We start from the raw sequence: 23,116 nt of genomic DNA, 5'->3' as shown, positions 1-23,116 counted from the left end.
CCCGCATCTTTCATAGTTCCCTGCCTACCATTCCCTCTGAGAGTACCCTCGAGCTCCAATCCGTTACATTTTCTTTTTTTTCTTTTCCTTTTCCTTTTCCTTTTCCTTTCCTTTTCCTTTTCCTTTTCCTTTCCTTTTCCTTTTCTTTTTCTTTTTCTTTTTCTTTTCCTTTTCCTTTTCCTTTTCCTTTTCCTTTTCTTTTTCTTTTTCTTTTTCTTTTCCTTTTTCTTTTCTTTCCTTTTTGTACTGGAGATTGAACCCAGGAGTGGTTTACCATTGAGCTACATCCCCAACCCTTTTGATATTTTATTTTGAAACACAGGGTCTTGCTAAGTTAAGTTGCCCAGGCTGGCCTCAAACTTGGAATCCTCCTGCCTCAGCCTCCTGAGTCTCTGGGATTGTAGGTGTGTGCCACTGTGCCCAGCTCGGTCATCACATTCTTTGACCTGTACTGTCCATTTGCTTGCCACTTTGGAATGAATGCTACTGTTGAGCTACCTTGGTTAACCAGCACACCTGCCTCCACATGTGGGTCCTGTCCTGTCACTTGTACTTGGTCTTAAGGAAAGTCTTGGAAACAGCCTTAAACAGAACAGAATACAGTATGACTCACACTTGTTCTCTTGCCCAGCCCTCACTCCCCTTCACTTCTAGCCTATAAATAACCTCCCTAGTATTATTCCAGAAGATGCTATGAATCTCAGAACAAGGCTATTAATGGGTTGTTGCCCAGCATAAGCTCTCCAGGCCGAGGAAGACTGCTATTTTAGCTACAATGTTTACTGTTTAAACTTCTTTTCCAGATCAGGGATTTATAAACCTGCATATGAGAAATAAGATTTTCCCTCTTAGTTGAATGATACAGCTTTCAATAAATACATCCAAATGCTGGTTGTAAGCTTTCCAGTTAGATCCAGCAATAAAATGTTTTCTAGAAATGGAAGCTGAATTACCTGATTTGTTTTCCATTTGAAACTGACTTAGATGCTTCAGTTTTCATATAATCTTTGTATAACAAATGCAGGGCTGGGGGTGTAGCTTAATGGTAGAGCACTTGCCCTAGCATATCTGAGGCCCTGGATTCAGTCTCCAGCACCCCTCCCCCTGCCACCACCAAAAAGTATCTTTTCCAGTCTATATATGTCTTATTGCTTTTCTTACTATCAAAACATCATCTTTTCCTTATTTCCACAGTCCCCACTCTTTTATCTAGGAGACTAGCTATGAAGACCTATAGGGGAGTTCTATGCACTTATTTCCCCTTGAAAATGAGATTTACTTTTACTGCGGAACTTCCTAATGTTTTAGATTAGGTAGCCAGGACAGCCTTCCTTCTGACCACAAGGCAAGTCTGGAAGGAGACCCTTGTTTCTTGCCTGATTACTTGTCTGTTTATCTGGAGATACAAGTCCAGGTATTTCTGGCTCATCTCTGTATAATAGCTACCAGAATTATTACCCATATTGACTCCCTACTCGTGGTGAACGTATATCCTACTAGATTATGTGGTTTAAAACCAAAAACTGAAGTTTATCATTAAGGTGGTATTCTGTCCCTTGGAAGAATGTAAGGCAACACTTGATTCCTGTTTTCTAGCTTCCGACATAAATATTTCTCATTACTTGACATCATTAGTGATATTTTCAGCCTAATTCCATCTGTTTTATGTATATTCTCTGAGTCCATATAGCTATATTTCTAGTAAGGAAAGCATTTCCCACATTTTATGATAATTTTTATATGTTTATCTTCCCATATAATTGAATACTTGTGGTGCAAGGACTATCCAAATTAATTTTGTATCTCTAACAAAGTAGGTCTAGTAGGTACTTAATAAATACAATAATATAGATTCAGCACTTGGATGGTAATTACAAGATAAAATGTAAACATATTAACTAGGAGTTAAATCAAACATTTTCTAACGGGCTGTCTTTCAAAACCTTGGTACTCTTTACCTAGTTCCTATTGTTTATCACATAAACATCGTCTGAACTTGATCATGCCTGCATACAGTTTAGGTGAATGAAAGAAATTAATTTTTAAATGGAAACTGGAGAGCCCAATTTTGGGTAGAACCTCAAGTAGATTTCCTGAGCTATAATGTAGTATCAGAATCGTATGTAGACCACTGACTTCTCTGTTGATTAAAGCCATTGTGGCTTTGTTGAATGAATTTACTTTTTATTTTGAAAACTTAAAAACCTACAGAAAAGTTAAGAGAATACTACAGTGAACATCATGTGCCTTAAACATGTCATGTACACGTAACACATTCATTTTTTTGCCAAAAGATTTATAAATAAGTTGTAGACATGAAATTGAATAGTTATAATTTCCTATAACTTTGATATTTGCCTTTAAATGCTTGTAAGGATAATTGCTCTTTTCAAGGGAGCAGTGGAGGAGGTCTGAGCATGATGGTACACACCTGTAACCCCAGTGACTTGGGAGGCTGAGGCCAACCTGGGAAACTTAGTGAGACCTGGTGTCAAAATAAAAACCAAAAAGGCTGGGGATGTATCTCAGTGGTAGAGTACCCTGGGTTCAATAGCCAGTATTGAAAAAGCAAAAACAGGGCTGGGGTTGTGGCTCAGTGGTAGAGCACTTGCCTGGCATGTGTGAGGCCCTGGGTTCGATTCTCAGCACCACATATAAATAAATGAATAAAATAAATGTCAATTGACAACTAAAAAAATATTAAAAAAAAGAAAAAGAACAAACAGGGGTTGAGGGAAGGAGAGAGATGGATGGTTTGGGGGATTCTCAAAATGTTACTGGTATTCTCAAAATGTTCTATGACATTATATCAAGTCGAGAATCTAATATATTGAGTTGGAATTTTAATATAACAACTTCTAGCAATTAAAGTATCATTTTTTGAATTTAAAGTCTACCCCCAATAATTTAAAAATAATTTTCAACTATATTTCTGAAGGTACATTAAAAGGAAAAGAAAGAGAGCTTAATTTTCTTCTCCTTGAGTATGGGTTGGCATAGTTACCCTTTCAGAGGGTTTAAAGTAGTGACTTTGCTGTGGGGAAACCTCGGGTGATACATCAGCATAACCAAGTGATCAGTGTTGACATCAGCAGTAATGCCATGTTGATCTCACATGCCTTGATGTGATACACCAACATTATTACCGCTGTGGTATTCTGTCCAAAAATCTATGATCAGAGTCTAAGTGAGAAAACCCATATGGAGGGACATTTTCAAAATGCCTAAGCAATATCCTTCAAAAGCATCACCATCCTGGAGGCAAGAAAAGATGGATTGGAGGGGATGAAGAGCCCTTGACTATCTGATTGTGAGATTCTGTGGTGACAGTTATTCATTCATGTATTGATCTGCCCATCCATTCAACAAACATTTATAATATTAATCAAGCAGTTACAGTGTGCCAAGCACCTTTTCTATTCTACAAATAGAATGAAAGCAAGGTAGACATACTCTTCAAGGAAGTTGTTGATTAAACTAGACCATAGTCAAACCACAGAAAATTAGACACAAAAACAGTATCATGAAATGATTGGTAGTGGGGATAAGATAAATCTACCTAAGAACACACTCCCCCTATCCCTAGAATCTGACAGCTGGAGTAGATATGTTTAAAATGCTTTAGCATTGTACCTGACACTTGGTAAAAACTTAATAAATGGTAAGTGATTTTTTTTGAAGTAATAGTTGTCATATTTGGTACTGGGGATCAACCCCAGGGCCTCACATACACTAGGCAAGTGCTCTAACTCTGAGCAACCCTTTTTATTTTTTATGTTGATACAGGATTTCTCTAAGTTGCTGAGTCCTTAAGCTTGCTATCCTCCAACATGAGCCTCCTGAGTAGCTGGGATTACGCACACGTGCCACCATACTCAGCAAAGATTAATTTTGGGGGACATGGTTACTGGGGATTGCACTCAGGGGCACTCGACCACTGAGCCACGTCTTTAGCTCTATTTTGTATTTTATTTAGAGACAGGGTCTCACTGAGTTGCACCTCGCTTTTGCTGAGGCTGGCTTCGAACTCGCAATCCTCCTATCTCAGCTGAAAAGATTAATTAAAAAAAAAATAATCTTGGCATAGTTTTATAGACCATCATAGTATTGTCTCAAGAATTTTCAGTCAGAGTTAACATTTGTGTGATAAATTTAATTAGAAAGAACTCTTAGAAAGAATTCACTTAACAAAGACTCTGTAGAAAGTATATTTTTTCTTGTTTAAAAACACCCAAGGGGGGCTGGGGAGATAGCTCAGTTGGTAGAGTGCTTGCCTTGCAAGCACAAGGCCCTGGGTTCGATCCCCAGCACCACAAAAAAAAAAAAAAAAAACACCCAAGGGTGGTGTGCTGGAGATGTGACTTAGTAGTAGAGCATTCCTTGGCAGGCATGAGGCCTTGGGTTTGTCCTCCAGCATGACCGAAACAAAAACAAACAAACTCAAGGAGGGTGGCTGGAGTTGTAGCTCAGTGGTGGAGCAGGTGCTTAGCATGTACAAGATCCTGGGTTAAAGGGAAGAGAAATATATACCACCTCTGGGTAGTTCATCACTCATTTATTTGTAATGAAGATGATAATATCTTTATTTAGCAGAAAGAAATATACATTTCACATGTAGTAATTAGCATGGGTTTCCCAAACTGAAATTCGGTTTCCTCTATTCAGATAGTTTATTTTTGCATTTTAATTTTAAATAACATAAATGTTGATGATTATAAAATTATCCTTCTTTTTCCCCAGATTTTTATTGGTGCATTATAGTTGTATATAATGAGATTTGTTGTTACATATTCATACTGGCACACACACAGTATAATAATATGACTTGACCAGTATCACTCCCCAGTACTTCCTCCCTTCCTCCCCCAAAATATCCCTCTTTTAAATTTTAGTCTCTTTCAGAAGATGGTGAACAGGTAACAAGCACACTGTAGCTGAGATTAATAGTTGTGCACTTCTGTACCGAGTGATGTCCTACCTGTGATGAATCATATCTTAAGATATATTTATTCAAAGGTTGGAGGTATGGCTCAGTGGTATAGCACTTGCCTTAGCATCTGCAAGGCCTCTGGTTTAATTCTTGACCCTGCCAAAAAAAGATGTATTAAAATTACAGCTGGTGTTAATTTTATTTCACTAATGCAACATTTATATTTTCTGCCTTCTACTGGCAAATATATATGTTAACTGCCAGAGTAGTATTTTTATTTTTTAACCTATATAGCTTTCTTTTTCATGAAACATAGTAAAAGCTGTTTTTTTTGTTTGTTTGTTTGTTTGTTTGTTTTTTGTCTGGTACTGGGGTTCTAACACAGGGGTGCTTTAGCACTGAGTTATATTTCAGGTTTTTTTATTTTTTATTTTGAAACAGAGTCTTGCTAAGTTGCTGAGGTTGGTCTCAAACTTGTGACCCTCTTGCCTCGCTCCTGAGATTTCAACAGATTTTTAGAAGCAGGGTATGTGAGCCAAAAGCAAAATTAAGTACAGTCAGGGGAGACCACTAGATTCCAGAGGCACAATATTCATTCTAGTCACTACCTGTTCAGTTTATCTTTCCTGCATCTACATGTAGGAGAATGGAAGGTCCCAAAATAAAAAATTTAAAATTTAAAAATCCTCCTAGACAGCAGGGTTATGGAAAGAATTAATGACCATTCAAAAGTAAAGCAAAAAGCACACCCATGACCTTACCAACCCCAAAGAAACATCAAACTCTAAAGTGGGAGAGTAATCAAGATTTGGACATTAGAATGTTTATTGTTACTCTTTGAGAAACTACTACAAAATGAAAATGTCAGCATATTTTTCTAGCAAGCTATAATTCCAGGAATGCCTGCACAGAATACAGCCTCCCCAGTTTCAGTAGTTGCTAGGTTTATATTTTTTTTTCCTTATTTTTACTGGTTTGGTAATATGAATTGAGAGAAGAAATATTAATACCACTTGGGGAGAGCCCCAAACAAAGAAATCTTAAGTATATCGTAAATGCTTTTTGTTCCTTTTTTATTCATTTTGGATGCTGGTGCTAAATTTCCAAGTGTCATGGTTTCAAAAGAAATTTTATGCCCTTTTTATTTGTTTCTAGAATGAGGGGAGGATAACATTTTTGCTTTCTTCTGTTACCCTCTTTGAAAATGTGCAGTATGAATTTCCTCAAAAGTAAAATTTTTACCCTTCAAAGGAAAAAAAATCCTCATAGAAACCCTTTCCTATGTGTCTTCATGAAATAGTTATGTTCCTCCTGGGGTTGTGTCATGTTTACAAGCTGATGGTACTTTCTTTCTTCCTCAGTTTGAAGGAAGGAAGTACTGTGAACATGATTTCCAGATGCTTTTTGCTCCTTGCTGCCATCAGTGTGGTAAGTTTTGCTGCTGGATGTGAAGTGAAAAGCAAGTTTCAAAATGATCGAAGTCATTTAAAAGTATTAAAATTCCAACAGTAAAAATGGTTTTCAGTGCTCCTTATAAAATAATTATTATAAGACATACTTTATCTGCTCACTTATTATTAACTTAAAACAAGTACAAAAGTATTAGATCCTGGAGAAAATTGAATTTTATGGAGAAAGGGATAGAGGTGTTTAGGGACTAACTAGGACTTCTATAATTGGTCTTCTAGAATTCTCTTTCCCCTGTTAACCCAGCTTTTGCCTACTTGCTCTTGGGCAGGCCAGGAAAAGGACAAGGAAGACAAAGAGGAGTTGAGTGACTTATGGGTTGTTTGCATGACACTTAGGTACTTGATTGTATTTCAGACACTTCAGTTTCTAGGGGTTAGAGAAACTGAATAAAATGTAAAGGTTTAGTGAAGGAAGAAATTAAATATGAATTATAAAAAAAATGTATAATTAGGACTGGGGGATTAGCTCAAAGGATAGCATATGCTAGGCACTGGATTCAATCCCAGCACAAAAGAAAATGGAAGGAAAGGAAGAAGATGCTGTGGATTTCAGTTGTCTGTATTAACAATGCCCAGAAATAACCAAAAGGTATCAAGAAAGTCCAGGATATTAAAAGGAAAGCCAGATTCAGATATATGATAAATCAACCCCAAAATGTGGCTACAAAATCCAAAACAAGTATCCAGATGAAATAAAGGCCATTTTTTTTCCTAAGTGGTGTTTACTCTGGTAGACAGTTTTTAGCAAGTAAGTGCCACACTGGACATCCTTTGTGTTACTTCCCACAGGTGAGTTCATCATTGGCCGAGTTATCAAAGCCATGAATAACAGCTGGCATCCTGAGTGCTTCCGCTGTGACCTCTGCCAGGAAGTTCTGGCAGACATTGGATTTGTGAAGAATGCTGGCAGGTAGGAGTTTCCCTTCCTTGTCGGATGTGGGTGGGTGAAGTGTCTGTTGCAAGGTCATGTGCATTTTGCCTGTGAGATGTGAGATGCTGCTGTAGGATGTGGGAACTCAAAACACTGCAGTACTGCAAGATAGCTGGTGCCCTGGGAAAACAACCTTCACGTGACAGGTGGAGCTGCTGTGCGTGCCTGCGTGCCAGTGCAGACACACTCGCAGATAGGGTTCTGATTATGGGGGTTGGAATGATTTTTTTCTGTAGCATGATTCTGTTCTATTAAGCACAGAAGAGATTTTTTAACAAATAGTTAATTTCTCTTTAAATTTCAATTTTGTCTCTGTTTAGACATCTATGTCGCCCCTGTCATAATCGTGAGAAAGCCAGAGGCCTTGGAAAATATATCTGCCAGAAGTGCCATGCCATCATTGATGAACAGCCTCTGATCTTCAAGAATGACCCTTACCACCCAGACCACTTCAACTGTGCCAACTGCGGGTATTGTGGGTTTTTTCCCTTTTATTGCATAAACAGTAGAAACAAAATAAGAGATTATATTTATTTCTTTTCCTCCAGCAAATTATTTTTCTCCTCCTTTTAAATTTAATGTGGAAAATTTTAGACCTGTAGAGAGCTCAGAAGAGTGATCTAACAAGCACCTGTGAACCCTGCCTTTAGTTTTACCAGTTAGCATTTTGCCACACTTGAGTGTGTGCAGTGTATGCTCCCTCCCCTCAGTCTGCATGTGTGTCTGTGTGTGTGTTTGCATATGCAATAACCTTGACATTTTTTTCACTGAACAATTTGAAAGCCAGTTGTAGACATGATAACTTTCAATGTCTCTCCTAAGAATAACAACATTTTCTTAGAGAATCATAATATTTTTATCATATCTAAGGAAATCACAACAAGTTTATATCAGATATTCAGTCTATATGAAAACATCTGCATTTAGCCTCTTAGGATGTTTTTATCATTATGTTTTTGCAATATAGGATCAAAAAAGCCTTTTCTCTATATATACATAATTTTTGCAGTTGTGATAATTAGGGTACGATATTTGAATATACAAAAATAAATTTATTTAATTTTGCTTGATCGCATCTAAAGGGAATGTATTTAAAATTTTTTGTCTTCAAAAAAATCATCATAAATTTTTAGGCTATGAATTTTCCCCCAAGATGGGATGTTGCCAAGGCTGGGCTCAAGTGATCTTCCTGCTTTAGCCTCCCAAGGAGCTGGAACTATAGGTGTATGCTACCATACCCAGCTTTAGTATAAAAATTTAATGGAAAAAAATTGTTACTGTGGTCGATATGAGCTTACATACTAAATTATAATAGAAAGGAAAGATAGTAGATTAAGGATTAATAAAAAGTTTGTGGTATCTTATCTTTTGTAATTGAATTATCATTTTGTGCTCTATCTAGTTTTCTTACCTGTCCTTCCTCTTGTGTGTTCCCTGCCCACTTTTCATTAGCATCGATCCTAAAACATTATTGTTTTTAACAGATGAAACTGAGCTTGATGGTGCAAGCCTGTAATCTGAGCTACTCAGGAGACTGAGGCAAGAAGATCACAAGATTGAGGCTAACCTCAATCTTGCCTCAAAATAAAAATTTTAAAAAGGACTGGGGGTAAAGGTCAGTGGTAGAGTGCTTGCCTTGCATACATGAGGCCCTGAGTGTAGTCTCCAGTATTGGAGTGGAGGAAAGACAAGTCCATTTGACTAATTGGGCCATCTCTGGCTAAATTTATTGGCACAAAATAGCTAACTTAGGCATTTGGGGAAGGAAAATTGTGGGCATTTTGTTGTTTATTTTCTATTAACCTAAGTTTACAATGAGCTAAGTTCTAACAGCTTGTTAAAATTTCAGTAATGGTTACTAAATGGAACTGGTCTCTAAATTACTCACTCTGCTCAGTCTAGAAATCACTACTGTGATTCTTAAGAATACAGATGAACTGTAATACTATGTAATACTATGTAAGTGTATTACTGTGATAAGGAAATGATAAATATGACTGGTGTGATGGTATGTAGATGTATGTATGTATGATACATTGCATGTATCTTAGTATTACTTAAAGATTTTGATTTTTTTTCCCAAAATTTTCACTGGTGCATTATAATTATACTTAATGGTGGGATTTGTTGTTACATGTTCATACATACACACAATATAACAAGAGATGTTGATGTTTTGATAATAATCTGAAACCTATTCAAGCCTATTAATTCAGGTTACTCTGATCACCTTTAAGGGGGAAAAAAAGTCACCAGGAATTATTATAGGAATATATTTTAAAACCTTCTAAAAAGTGAGCTAGCTATACTGGTTGCCTACTTTCTCTTAGTAGAGGTATTCACTTGGGTATGTTTCTCGTGGACAGAAAAGAGCTGACTGCTGATGCCCGGGAGCTGAAAGGGGAACTGTACTGCCTACCATGCCATGATAAGATGGGAGTCCCCATCTGTGGTGCCTGCCGGCGGCCCATTGAGGGGCGTGTAGTAAATGCCATGGGCAAACAGTGGCACGTGGAGGTGAGTGCTAAATGGGAGGAGTAACCAGCATTTTGGATTTCCATGGCTCAGGCAAGCTAGCAAGATTAAGAGATTCTAAAGGTTAAATATGAGCATTTTAAAGATAGTGACACGCAGAAAATGAAGAATGCAGATATACACTGCTGTTGTGATCTGTGAGTAATGATGTGGGATGTGCACTTTGTTCTTAAATCCTTTTTTTTTTTTTTTTTTTTTTTCGTTGCTGAGGATTGAACCCAAGGCCTTGTGCTTTTGAGGCAAGCACTCTACCAACTGAGCTATATCCCCAGCCCCTTCTTTTTTTTGAGGAGGGATACTGGGGATTGGATTCAGGGGCACTCAACCACTCAGCCCAATCCCCAGCCCTTTTTTGTGTTTTATTTAGAGACAGGGTCTCACTGAGTTGCTTAGTGCCTCACTGTTGCTGAGGCTGGCTTCAAACTCTGGATCATCCTGTCTCAGCCTCCCAAACTGTTATGGGGCGCAACTTAAGAACAGACCGATCACCACTGAGAAGTCCAAATTTGAGAGTCTTTATTAAGCTGGCCAGCTGACTGTCTCACACAATGCCCCCAAAAAATAGCTATTGGGAGAACAGTCCCGACCACAGGGTTGTAGGGGTTCTTATACCAAAAATCACATCAATCATAAGTGTCTGTTGCTATAATTCGAAATTACACATTAACATCATGAGATCATCGACAGCGGGGGAAGTGGGTCAAAATGACCCTTACCTAGGTACAAACTAAAGAATGGTTGCTAACATCCACACGATTACCGTTTACATGGTACACTGGTTAAGAGCAATAGAGGTCAAAAGAGAGCAATTTTTACTACATAGGAGTTGCCATTGTATATTATTAAACATGTCATGCTGAGTAACTGATGATAGGTACAGAGGTGGGGTGTTCCCATGGGAGAAGTTTATTTCCTACATAACATGGAGTCTCAGAGCAAAATGGAGTCTGTTTAGTCATTTCCTTTAGAGTCTGGCCTATAACATTTTCATGGAACCAAATCTGTCAGCCCATTACAAAACCACTGGGATTACAGGCCTGTGCTACCATGCCTGGCTTCAATCTTTCTTTTGAGGCAAGAAATGTTATGGTCCATATTCAGCAGCAGTCCTTCTGTTATGGATACTAAGATGTTCATTTTGTGTTGTTTAAGTAGGCTGTGTCTTAAAGTAACCTGTCATGGACACCTGGATTTAAGATCATTAAATTATTCTGTTGTTAATTATAATGTCTTCTCCAAGAATTGATTAACTTTGAGGTTACATTATTAGATAAATAAAACATGGAAGTTTATTAATTACTTGTATTTTTCCCAGCATTTTGTTTGTGCCAAGTGTGAAAAACCATTTCTTGGTCATCGCCATTATGAGAGAAAGGGTCTGGCATATTGCGAAACCCACTATAACCAGGTATTGATTATATTCATTGGATACTAGATGTACTTTTATGAAATAAAGCTCATCAATAGTTTGGCTAAAGAAAATCTCTTAGAAAATATACACTGGTCTGCAGAGATTTGTTTTTTAACTTTTTATTAGGAAATAATTTCAGACTCAGTAATGTTGTATAATAAAAAATACAAAGAATACCTGTATACCTTTTACTCATATTCACCATTTGCTTGATCATTTGCATATGTTTGATCTTGATATATAAAAACATATTCTTATATAAATATACATATCTATTTACAAATACATATAAGTGTGTGTATATAAAAAAAGACAAGTTTTTTTTTTTTAATTTTAAACATTTGATGATAAATTCATCGTGGTCCTTTACCCCTAAATACTTCATGTGTAATTCACAAGAATTCTGAACTCTTACATAACTGTAGTTATAAGTGTTGATATAATACTTTAACACATTTATTCAATTTTTGTCACTTTTAGCATATTTTTCCTACTCTTAAGACCACAGTCTAGGGTTGTCATATTTCTTTGGCCTCCTCAAATCTGGAACATTTCCAGAGCCTTTAATAGACTGCTTTCTACATGGGCTCATCTGCTGGTTCTTTGTGATTAGATCAAGGTTGTGTGCTGTCATCTGGGACACTGCAGTGGTGGAGTGTCCTCAGGGCCCATTGCTGCCTAATGGCAACCTCCCAGTCATGATTCTGGCTGATATTTACACTGTAAAACGCTGTTTCCCCCTTTCCCTTGCATCTAATAAGTAGCCTGTGGGCAGCCACTTGAGGACCATGTAAATATCCTGTTTCTCATCAAGACTTCCCCAAGATTTGGCACCCTGTGGTGATTCTTGCCTGCTCAGATTAAAAATGATAGTTGTCCAGCTCCTGTGCACTCCTCCCTCAGTCAGCCCTCAGTACTGTGCTTGAGCAAGAACCTACCATCCTTTCCCATCTGTAGGTACACTGATTTATTCATTTCTTACCCATATGGACTCAAGAGTTCTAATATTTTTCATTAATTCTTTTTTTTTTTTTTTTTTTTTTTGCTATACTGGGGATCGAACTCAGGGCCTTGTGCTTGCAAGGCAAGCACTCTACCAGCTGAGCTATCTCCCCAGCCCCTTCATTAATTCTTTTGGTGCTCAAATTGTCATCTAGAAAGATTTTTTTAAGTAATGAAAAGTAAATCATTTATGTTATAAGAAGTAAATACTTGTAAAGGAACTTTTGCTAATTTTCTGTAGAAATGGTAAATTCTGTATTTGGGTAGCTAGCTATTTGTTTTTAAGTTATAGAAAGAACTGAAATTATATTAAATGTTCATTGTTCAGAAACTTAATTCTAACCCATCTTGAACTTTTTAAAAATTTTCAGCTATTTGGTGATGTTTGTTTCCACTGCAACCGTGTAATAGAAGGCGATGGTAAGCATCTGTAGGTTTTATATGGCACCGTTTGACACAAAAACACTTTGGTAATGTAAAATTGAAAGAGGTTAATGATTGGTATTGTTTGAAATGTGATTATCATCAGTTACTTTTTCTCTGTCTTTGGGATATTTCCAAGGTAAACTATAGCAGATGGATGATAATTTCTGAGAGTTGGATTTGTTACTCATTTATGATAGTCCTTTAGACCACTGCCACAGTGTTGTTAAACCTGCAATTGTGGGAGCTGTTCCTGGCAGGCCCTCTGGAACAGCTATTCTCTGGATGCTCTGGCACATTTACTTGGAACAGTTTAATCTGCTGTGGCAAATAGGAAGAGACACTTTAACCCTGTACAAGCTAAAACCTGGCATTTGTCTGCAGATGTAACTAGAACTTATTACCCTTGTATGGTAATTATACAGGGCTGATTGACTGGAACAGAAAGGAAGCAGCTGTGTTTGCTAAAAGTCACTAGCACAATTCTTCCACAGACTTCCTGACAAAGTTTTAAACAATCCTGTTTGCAGTATGCTTCATGGTTCTTGGCAGACATCACCTAACTCAGGAAATATTTTCTGAAACATTGTTCACATGTAGTTTTTTGAAAAAGTCAGTTTAGAAAAATCTTTAGTACCATTAAAAATAAAAGTTAACTCCCTTCTACATGAGAAGTGAAGGAAGCTATCAAAGGAAACTATTTTCTTGTTGTTAACTTTGGATGAAAGACTCCTAAGGCAAACAAGTTAATGTCTGGATTTTTAAGAGTTAACTCATGTGATTTGTATTTCTTGGACCAACGTTGGTAGGGACAGAAACATAAGAGAGTGCCCTGGCCTGCAAGGACTGTGTCAGAAAAATTTGTCTGAACAACATAAATGAGCATACAGGTTGCTGCACTGTCCAGTGGACTGAGGGGACCCAATCTTTGGTGTTAAGACATAGCTCATATCATTTGGATACCTTAAGAAAAGGGAAAAATTAAGGATTGAAAAAGGCAATAATCATCTTCCTAATTGAAGCCTAAATCATGGAAGACATAAATACTTAGTTTGCATGTTTTTTTAATAATGTGAAAAATAGACCTAATAAATTAACAGAATAGATTGATTCAAAGCACTTTAATTAGTGGCACTTAACTTTTTAGCTGTGTGATTCTTTTGTAAGAAAAGAATCTCTCAGGGCTGGGGAGATAGCTCAGTTGGTAGAGTGCTAGCCTTGTAAGCACAATGCCCTTGGTTCGATCCCCAGCACCCAAAAAAAAAAATAATAATAATAATAATCTCTCAAGGGCTGGGGATATAGCTCAGTTGGTAGCGTGCTTGCCTCGCATGCACAAGGGCCCTGGGTTCAATTCCCAGCACCACACACACAAAAAAGAATTTCTCAAGAAAAAGGTTGTTGAGGCCTTACTTCAAGTGCCTTGGGATCAGCCTTAGTTCTATACCAGAACTGATTGAAGTTCTCCTGCTTTCCATAGCAATATATTTCCACATGACCAGATCTCTCTTTCTCTCTAGTGGTCTCCGCCCTTAACAAGGCCTGGTGCGTGAGCTGCTTTGCCTGTTCCACCTGCAACACCAAGTTAACACTCAAGTAAGATTCTGATGTGGTCCAGTGTGAATCTTCAGACTGAAACCTTGGGTGATGCTAAAAAAATATTCCCAGAATTTAAAAAGAATTATTTTATTCCTATTTCTTCTTTCTCTTGAGATCTTTTGAAAGTAATGCTTCTTCCTTTAATTGTTCCCTGTTCTTTCTTCTGTTCCTTCTCTGTTATATTCAAAGGGATAAGTTTGTTGAAATTGATCTAAAACCAGTCTGCAAACACTGTTATGAGAAAATGCCAGAAGAATTTAAGAGGCGACTTGCCAAACGGGAGAGAGAAGCAAAGGATAAGGACAAGCAGAAAAAGAAAAAGCCAGTCTGTTTGTAAACTTTTCTGTCCCTTCTATCATCATTTTCACTACTTTCTTCTTTGGTTAGTCCTTCAGAATGTTTTTGTTCTGTTTCTGTCTTTTGCTTTTTTTTTTTTTTTCCTTTCCCTTTTTATTTTTGGCATGTTTTTGTAGTTCATCAGAGATTGAAATACAACTATTTGTCCTATATGGCTTAATTATTAAAAGTTTAAAGCTTATTAAGGTGCATACTTAAACCAGCTTGTGCACATATCTTTCCCTTAATCTGTAGATTCATCTCTTTTAAAATCACAGTATAGTATAGATCTCATTTCTTTCAAGGGAAGGAGTTCCAATGTTTTAATAATGGGGAAAATTTGCAAGTATTTTTGTCCAATGACCACAGCTTTTAAAATCCTTATCTTTAGTTTCTTTGCCTAAAATCATTTAATTTGAGAAACTTTAAGTATTGTGTGATATTTCTAAAACCATGTGCTCTAAGTTCTGTATTCAATTCTCTCCGCATGCTTTGCATCTAAGCAAGGCCGTCTGACTTACACAGCGAGGCACCTCCTCTCTGCGGTGCTTGCGGGTGTGCTTCCACACAGTGCCCATGCTCTGCTGTTCATGAATGCATTGCCTTTATGTCTTCAAACTTTTTTATTCCTGATTTTCATGGGAAGTATTTCAATCTTTGTCATTCTGTGTGCTGAATTACTAAGTTTCATTTTCCCTTCATGGTTACCACTGTTTTGAGCACTAAAAAATTTTTATTATTTCAGTTTTCATGTGTTCTTATATAGAGGAATTAAAATGCAAATATAAACCTAAAATGACGGAATGCATACTAAGTAGTTTCTCTGAAAGCAGAAATAATTTCAACTTCAAAAAAATGGCAGTTTTAATAGCTTTTGTTACAAGATTTTGGAATAATTGTTTTTAACTCAGTTATACTATTTAAATTAAACTGTCCCCTCTTGAAGCTTTTGATTTGCCAGTTGAAATGTAACATTTGAATTACTATCAACATTAGTTTCTCTGTGAAGCACAGCTGGAAAATAATTCCTATTGTAGTATTCTGAAAAATAGAAACATTTGTGCTGGGGTTGTGGCTCAGTGGTAAAGCTTTGCCTAGCATGCGTGAGGCACAGGGTTCAATTCTCAGCACCACATATAAATAAATGGATAAAATAAAGGTCTATCAACATCTAAAATATATTTTAAAAAATAAAAACATTTTAATTTTAAGTGTGAGGATTAGAATTAGCTTTGTTATTAACACTGCTCTTTAAAATTACCCTAAACCAAGTCAAGTACACTTCAAAAAGTACAGTAAGAATTATATTAACAGATTTTATGTTTGATGACAGTGTGCCACTAGACTTGTTCTGCAGATATTTCTTAAATATAATTTTACAGCAAATGAAGTTATAAGGTTACATATTTCTTAACTCAAAATTAAACAGCCTGTATTCCAATAGTAATGTTACTGTACTTCCTATTGGAAGTATGTTACAGATGGTCCAGAGGCCATGTGAAAAGTTTCTTCTCCAGAGCTATTTACAAATTAAAGTTGTTTTATGTATTTGCCTTAGCTTTTAAAAAAAGAATTGAGTTTTCTGAGGTAGGACAGACAAGACTGGACACAGAGGAAATATCAGGAAGCAGGTTTATTGGCTGCAGCCAGTCCAGAGGGGGCCTTTCACCTAAATCAATTCTGCCCTCCGAACCCTGAGTCCAGAAATTTTTAGAACTTTATACCCAGTGTGCGGGGCGAGGGTGGGGGGGTTGGAGGGCCACAATTTGCAGAGATTTACATAAAAGTAGGGTTTTTTTTTCTTTTGAGTTCACAGAGAGTGCCTCCTAATTTTTTCAGAGATTTTTACACTTCACCACAAAAGCAGAAGTAACATCATGAAACCCATGGCCAAATTTAGTTATTGCAAGATGGAGCAACAGGAAATAGGAAGCCTAACCACATTTGAATTCTTTTGCAGAAATTCTTGCTGCTGGTCTAAGAACAATTAGGGTGAGGGTCTCTGGAGAAGCTTAATTAAGATTTTTGGCGGAGGAAGAGGCACAACTACATTGCCATGCAGCCACCAATTATAAAGTATCTGAGGGAGATCTGGTTACCTTTGCGTTCCTTAAGAGTGATTAAAAACTTTCTTGTATCTCCCTCCCCAACTTTTTGTCAGACAACTAAATTAACCCGTTATGATTTAAGATAATTTTTTTTAAAAAGATTTAAGGTGTTTTTGTTATTGTTGTTGTTAGGGGATAGGCTGAAAAAAGCATTTTATAACAAGAAAGATGAACACTTAGAGCTAATTTAAAATACTAAGTAAGGGCTGGGGTTGTAGCTCAGGGGTAAAGCACTTGCCTTGGATGTGTGAGGAACTGGGTTTGATCCTCAGCACCACATAAAAATAAATAAAACAAAGGTATTGTGTCTGTCTATGACTAAAAATATTTTTTAAATAATAAATAAAAATAAAATACTACATAAAATTATTTTTCCTCCAATAAATAAATCATTCACATTATGAAAACCAATTTGTTTTAAATAAATTTATTCTTTTAAGATTGTCTCATGGTACTTTACAATGTGATTGACTTTGCTTATCTAATTATATTTACATTAGATTTCCTTTTTACTAAGTAAAATGTAACATACATTCTGTGTTATCCAGATAGATGTATAGGACCAATTTTTAAGGATATGTTTTAAACTGATAATGTGAATTTTTATATTTATCACAGTAAGAATTAAACTTGGAATTACATTTTCTTACTCAGATGACTATAGATATTACCATATAGTATCTTCATTTAGTCCAACTGAATTACTTCATATTTTTTATATGTCTGTTTACTATATTTCCACTAATATCTTTTTTTTTAATATGTAATCATTGTCTTTAGGAATAAATTTGTGGAGTTTGACATGAAGCCAGTCTGTAAGAAGTGCTATGAGAAATTTCCACTGGAGCTGAAGAAAAGACTTAAGAAACTAGCTGAGACCTTAGGAAGGAAATAACTTCATTATACTTTTTCTTTTCTATATAAAGATGAGATTGCCAATGTTACTTGAGTTGATCCACCCTTATTTAAAGCTGTATATTTCAAAGCTGTTGAGAGTGAAGAATAGTTTCTTCATCTCTTCTATTTCATTGAAAAAGTATTTGTGTAATCATATTTAAACCACAGATGAAATTAAGATTTGCCTGTTTACTCATATCAGTTTGTTGATATTTTGACTATGTAGCAAAAAAATCCACATGGTTAAATTTTAAATTTTAATTAAGGCCCAAAAAATGAAGTGTAACTTTTCAAAATGAAAGGAGTCAGCTTTTACCTGACTCAGATTTTTTTTTAACAAATGTAAACATTATTTTACTTTGTGGTCAAAATTGCTTCCCACTGCTGTTGGAGTGGATATTCAGAAGAAAAATAACCACCCAAAAAAGCAAATCTTAGTATGTTTATTAGGCTGATAGCTATAAAATGAATATACACATTATTAAGACAAGAAACAAGTGTAGTCAGAACTACTTGATTTTATTATTTTTTTGGTAAATGCAATAATTATTATGCTTTTCTATTTTGTTTTCTTTGTGAACTCTTCCTTTGTTTGATTTACTTAATACATAGTTGTAGCTAAGCTAATATTATACTTTTAAATTTTTTCTGGAAAAAAAAATGACACCAGGTATCTGAAAATACAACATACTTTACCATATTGGAAAAACAAAGTGTTTTTTAATGTGTTACATCAATTATGCTTCTAAGCTTAATGTCAAAACACATATTCTTCAAATAGGATATGAAATTAAATTTTATGTAGCTTGAAATGTATCACTTAAAAAAAGTGAATGTGGGACTGGGGATGTAGCTCAGTGGGGGTGTAGCTTATGTAGCCTAACATTCATGAGGCCCTGGGTTCCATCCCCAGCACTGCAAATAAAGAAGAAAAAAAGAAAAAAGGATGTGTATGTATTGGTCATATATTTCTTTTGTAACCATGCTAAACCTATGCTTCATACATAATCAAACTTGCTTTGCCTTAGAAAAACATACCTCAATCAGGAATTCTAGCTATTTTATACAATACCAACTAAAAGTCTAAAAATAAGTGCATTGTCTGAGATGGGTAACGCAAATTCATTTATCACAGCTATAATTAAAAAGTTTTTCCCATCAGTTTTTGGGAAAGCCTATGGAAATCAATTCCTGTCATCTTATTAGACAAGAATGATGTTTGTGTGTTTCAGGTTTTCCATTTCAAATCTCATAATCAGTTGGATTTATCTACTATAAATAGGAGGTATATAATACTCTTAAATTGTAAGAGGGATGTTTTAGTATCAGTTTTAGGTCAAAATTAGGTGAATTATTCTATTTCATACAAAATTTTACCCTGAAATTTCTGGACCCTTCTCTTTGGATAAACTTGTTATGCAAAGCTTTATGAACATTTTTAAAATGTTGCTGCTGCTATGTATACTTAAAAGGAAAATCGCTTAGATAGACTTCTAGGAAGGTAATTACTGGTTCTTCAAAAAATTGCTGACGTATTGCTTTGCCATAAAGAATATCTCAGGACATTACCATTCTGCCATTAAAATATTGTTATGCACGAAGTTTTAAAAATTTTGATCATGGATATTATAAGAATAAATTCTGTCTCTGTTTTCAGATAATTTGTAACCAATTTATTTTTTAGTGTTCTTTTAGAGTTAAAAGAATTATAAATGATTCAAAATAATCAATATATAGTTGTAAGGTTGTATGTGCTCAGTAACTTAAAACAATCTTTGCATTTGACTAGAATCAAAATCCCGTTAGCGTGCCTTTTTCAGCTAATAATGACCAGCAATGAAAACCTTGAAAATATTTATTAAATATTATACTATGCATATAGGCAAAATAGGACAGTTTGTACTATAGGGTCTTAAATATACCCCTGCATCATAAATATGGTTCCAAAAAGCAAGCTTTTTTCTTCCTTCCTTCCTCCCTCCCTCCCTTTCGTACTAGGGATTGAATCCAGGGCCTTGCACGTGCTAGTCAAGTGCTGTAACACCGAACTACATTCCCAATCCTCATTTATGTATACTCTTAATCACTCTATAGATGTGTGTACTGAACTCTGTTGCCTTTGTTTACATGTCATACATAGCTAGGTACCTCCTATAGCCAAAGGTCCCACTGCTGTCTTTGCTTATCCTCTCTCTTAAAATACGAATTAATAATATTTTCCCAAAGTTCAACTTGTTAGACCTCTAATACTTTATGGTATCTAGATACAGTGTTTTCTTTCTTGATAGGGGGTATCATTGGAGCCCTTGTGCATGGGAAAGGAGGAGGAAATTGAAGTTTTAAGTGAAGTAGAAGACAAACTTGATCTAGTTCATATTTTACATTGGACTTTCCCTGGCTGCTGAAAAGCTCAGGTCAATAAGCATCTCTTCGTTTAAAACAAAATCCTACAAGGCAATCTGAAATAATTCATTGCTCTTACTAAGTTTCAAAGTGCTCTTTTTTCTTAACAAGCCTAATGTAATATGAGTAAAATATACTTTGGATAATGTTCAAAGCCTTATTAACATTGTTCCTGAAATAAGAGGTCATTTGGCCTCATCTGTTTGCCAAAATAACCATTTCTAAGGTAAGGAAATTTTGAGATAGGCTTGTAAGTATTTCATTTTAGATTGTAAGCTCAATGGCAGGGAACCATATCAATAATTATGTTTTTATATAGCAAGCATTGCAGTATACTCTTGGTGCTTAATAAATATTCAGTTATTAATAATAACCTGTTGTGTATCATTTAATTTGAATCAAATATAGTTGAAGAATATATATGAAGATCCAAATAGTCATAAAATATCACAAACATTCATTCATGCACATGAATAAAAGAAAATGGCCCATTACCTGTGTTTCAGCCAAGAACTTGTAGAAGGGTGGTGAAGTCTTGCTGCTATTCATATATATGCTATTTTTCAATTCTTAGCAAAGTACATACCTATCTTAATACAAAATTCATCAAGCGCTGAGTCACTGTGTGTAGCATGTTGGGAAGAAGCTGGTAGCCAGAGCATTTCCTTCCAGTATTCAGTCCTCCCCTGGCTCCTCACCTGCCTTAAACTGCCTAAATGTGGACATTCCTGAGGCTCTGTATGAGTTGAGTCTTGCATTCCTTTTCTTCCTCTGGGGAGGCCAGATAGGCCATTACACCTCCTCGTGGGAGGTATCCTGATGGAGTAACACAGTGGCAGGGCCTCCAGGGGTGGGGAAAGGCTTTCTAGAGGAGCTGGGCAGTCTGAGAAATAGAAGTTAGCTAGGCAGGGAAGGAGGCTAGATGGGCTTCCCAGGTTGAAAGCTCGGTCACTTTCCCTCTCACCTTGGTTGAGGCCTCCATTATTTGAACTTGCTGGTTTTGCCTCTTCTTCCTTAAATGAATACCCTCATTTATTCTGGTGCAGCCTCTGGAACTTTTAAGTTTTAGCCCAGGCCTCCTCTATTCCTTGTCCAGAGAGTTAGACCTGGGTATTTGGTCTCAAAAGGACCCAGCCAACCCATGTTGCTTTTGTTCCAGCTCTGCCCTCCAGTTCTCTTTGGTGTAATTATAAAGCTTCAATTTTCTGATTGGAAGACCTGAAGTCCCCACGAACAAAAATAACAGGGAGATTGTTGAGAGAGTTGCTTAGGGAAGCAAACCCTTCATGTTATGAGCCCCTGGGTTCCTTCTTAAATGGTTCCTGCACAGATCCATAGGATCCCATTTTATAAACCAAGGACTGAGAACAGAACTGACTCCTGCTAATAATAGGCACACATGCTATGGTCCCTGACTGACCACTGGGTGGCACACAAGTGAAACTGAACTGAATAACCTGAACACTTTGTTGACTGCTGAAGTATTAGAATTTGTGGCTTGAATTTAACCAGGAAGATTGCCTGCCTTGACAAAAATATCTGTATTAATGGAGCTGGTTTGTAGCTCAATGCTAGAATGCTTCCCTAGCATGCACAAGGCCCTGGGTTTGATCTTCAGTGCTGGAAAAAAAATTGTAAATAGAACCTAAACTTCTTTCAGTGATTTTTTTCCCCCAGTAAATCCACAATGTTATACAGTCATCCCACAAATTACAAAACATTTCCCTCACTCCAACAAGAGCCCCATTCATATGAGTAGTCACATGATTCCCCCATCCCCTCTCTGCCCCTCCTGTCAACCACTTGTCTACTTTCTGTCTCTGAATTTGCCTACTCTGGACATTTTATAAAAAACAAAATTATATAACATGGGCTTTTATGATTGGCTTATTTTATGTGTGTCAGTGCTCAGTCCCTTTTTATAATAGTTTTATTCTGTTACATGGCTATACTACTTTTTTAAAATATCCACTCTTTAGCAGATAGACATTTAGGTTGTTTTCACTTTGGGCTGTAAAGAATGGTGTTGCTATTGGGGCTGGGATTGTGGCTCCATGGTGGAGTGCTTGCCTTGCACATGTGAGGCACTGGGTTCAATCATCAGCACCACATAAAAATAAGTAAATAGGGCTGGGGAGATAGCTCAGTCGGTAGAGTGCTTGCCTTGCAAGCACGAGGCTCTGGGTTTGATCCCCAGCACCGCAAAAAAAAAAAAAAAAAAAAATTAAATAAATAAATAAAATTAAGGTATTGTGTTCATCTACAACTAAAAGTTTTTTTTAAAAAAGAATGGTGCTGCCATTAATATTCCTGTACAAGTTTTTTGCATGCATATGCATTTCCATCTAATTCATAAACACAGGATATCGTTCCCTTGATTTTGATAGTCTTTAATTTCTTTCAACAATGTAGTTTCCAGTCTATAAGTCTTAAACACTTCTTTGATTAAATTTATTCATAATTATTTCTTTTTTATGCTATTGTAAATGGAATTGTTTACTTAATTTCAGTTTGTCCTTGGTGTACATAGACAATTACTTTTTTATGCTTAAAAAAGTAAATACAGTAAGATAGTAAGTACAACCTTGCTGAATTGTACTTACTATCTATGATAGTTTTTGAGTTTTATTGTTTGTTTTTAGGATTCATTAGGGTTTTATATATATAAGATCTTGGCATTTGTGAATGTAATTTTCTTTCTCACATTCCCATATGGATTTTTAAATTTATTTTTCTTTGTAATCATCCTAATTAGAACCTCCAGTACAACAAATAGATGTGAAAGAAGACATTCTTGTCAGACCCATTCATTCATTGTTGTATTTTTGTTTTGTTTGTTTGTTTGTTTGTTTTCTGGTACTAGTGATTAAACCCAGGGCACTTAACCACTGAGTCACATCATCAGCACTTTTTTATTTTGAGACAGAGTCTCACTGAGTTGCTTAGGGCCTTGCTAAGTTGCTGAGGCTGCCTTTGAACTTGCAATCCTGCTCCCTCAACCTCCTGAGCTGCTGGGATTATAAGCATGCACCATGGCACCTGGCAAACCATTCATCCCTTCATGATGAGTAT

The 23,116-nt window shown here is 36.2% G+C and overlaps 1 protein-coding gene across 8 annotated transcripts in view; it reads left to right on the top strand.

Moving 5' to 3' along the window:
- Lims1 (LIM zinc finger domain containing 1) overlaps window positions 1-20,411 on the top strand; it is a 142,829-nt gene extending 122,418 nt beyond the window's left edge. For 4 of the 8 annotated variants that reach the window (XM_047522343.1, XM_047522344.1, XM_047522341.1 and 1 more), the window contains exons 3-11: window positions 6,292-6,358; window positions 7,189-7,309; window positions 7,651-7,800; window positions 9,697-9,847; window positions 11,181-11,273; window positions 12,650-12,698; window positions 14,222-14,297; window positions 14,490-14,682; window positions 17,525-17,655. In XM_047522343.1, the coding sequence (XP_047378299.1) occupies window positions 6,292-6,358; window positions 7,189-7,309; window positions 7,651-7,800; window positions 9,697-9,847; window positions 11,181-11,273; window positions 12,650-12,698; window positions 14,222-14,297; window positions 14,490-14,637 (855 nt within the window). In that variant the 3' untranslated portion in view covers window positions 14,638-14,682; window positions 17,525-17,655. Of the gene's footprint in view, window positions 1-6,291; window positions 6,359-7,188; window positions 7,310-7,650; window positions 7,801-9,696; window positions 9,848-11,180; window positions 11,274-12,649; window positions 12,699-14,221; window positions 14,298-14,489; window positions 14,684-17,524 lie in introns of those variants that run through there. The other 4 variants (XM_047522342.1, XM_047522340.1, XM_047522339.1 and 1 more) reach the window with 3 other exon arrangements.
- The last annotated feature ends 2,705 nt before the right edge of the window (window positions 20,412-23,116 follow it).

The sequence above is a fragment of the Sciurus carolinensis genome, chromosome 13 (assembly GCF_902686445.1).
Source record: "Sciurus carolinensis chromosome 13, mSciCar1.2, whole genome shotgun sequence".
In the NCBI taxonomy this organism is placed as follows: domain Eukaryota; kingdom Metazoa; phylum Chordata; class Mammalia; order Rodentia; family Sciuridae; genus Sciurus; species Sciurus carolinensis.
This window is presented reverse-complemented; position numbering and strand designations above follow the sequence as displayed.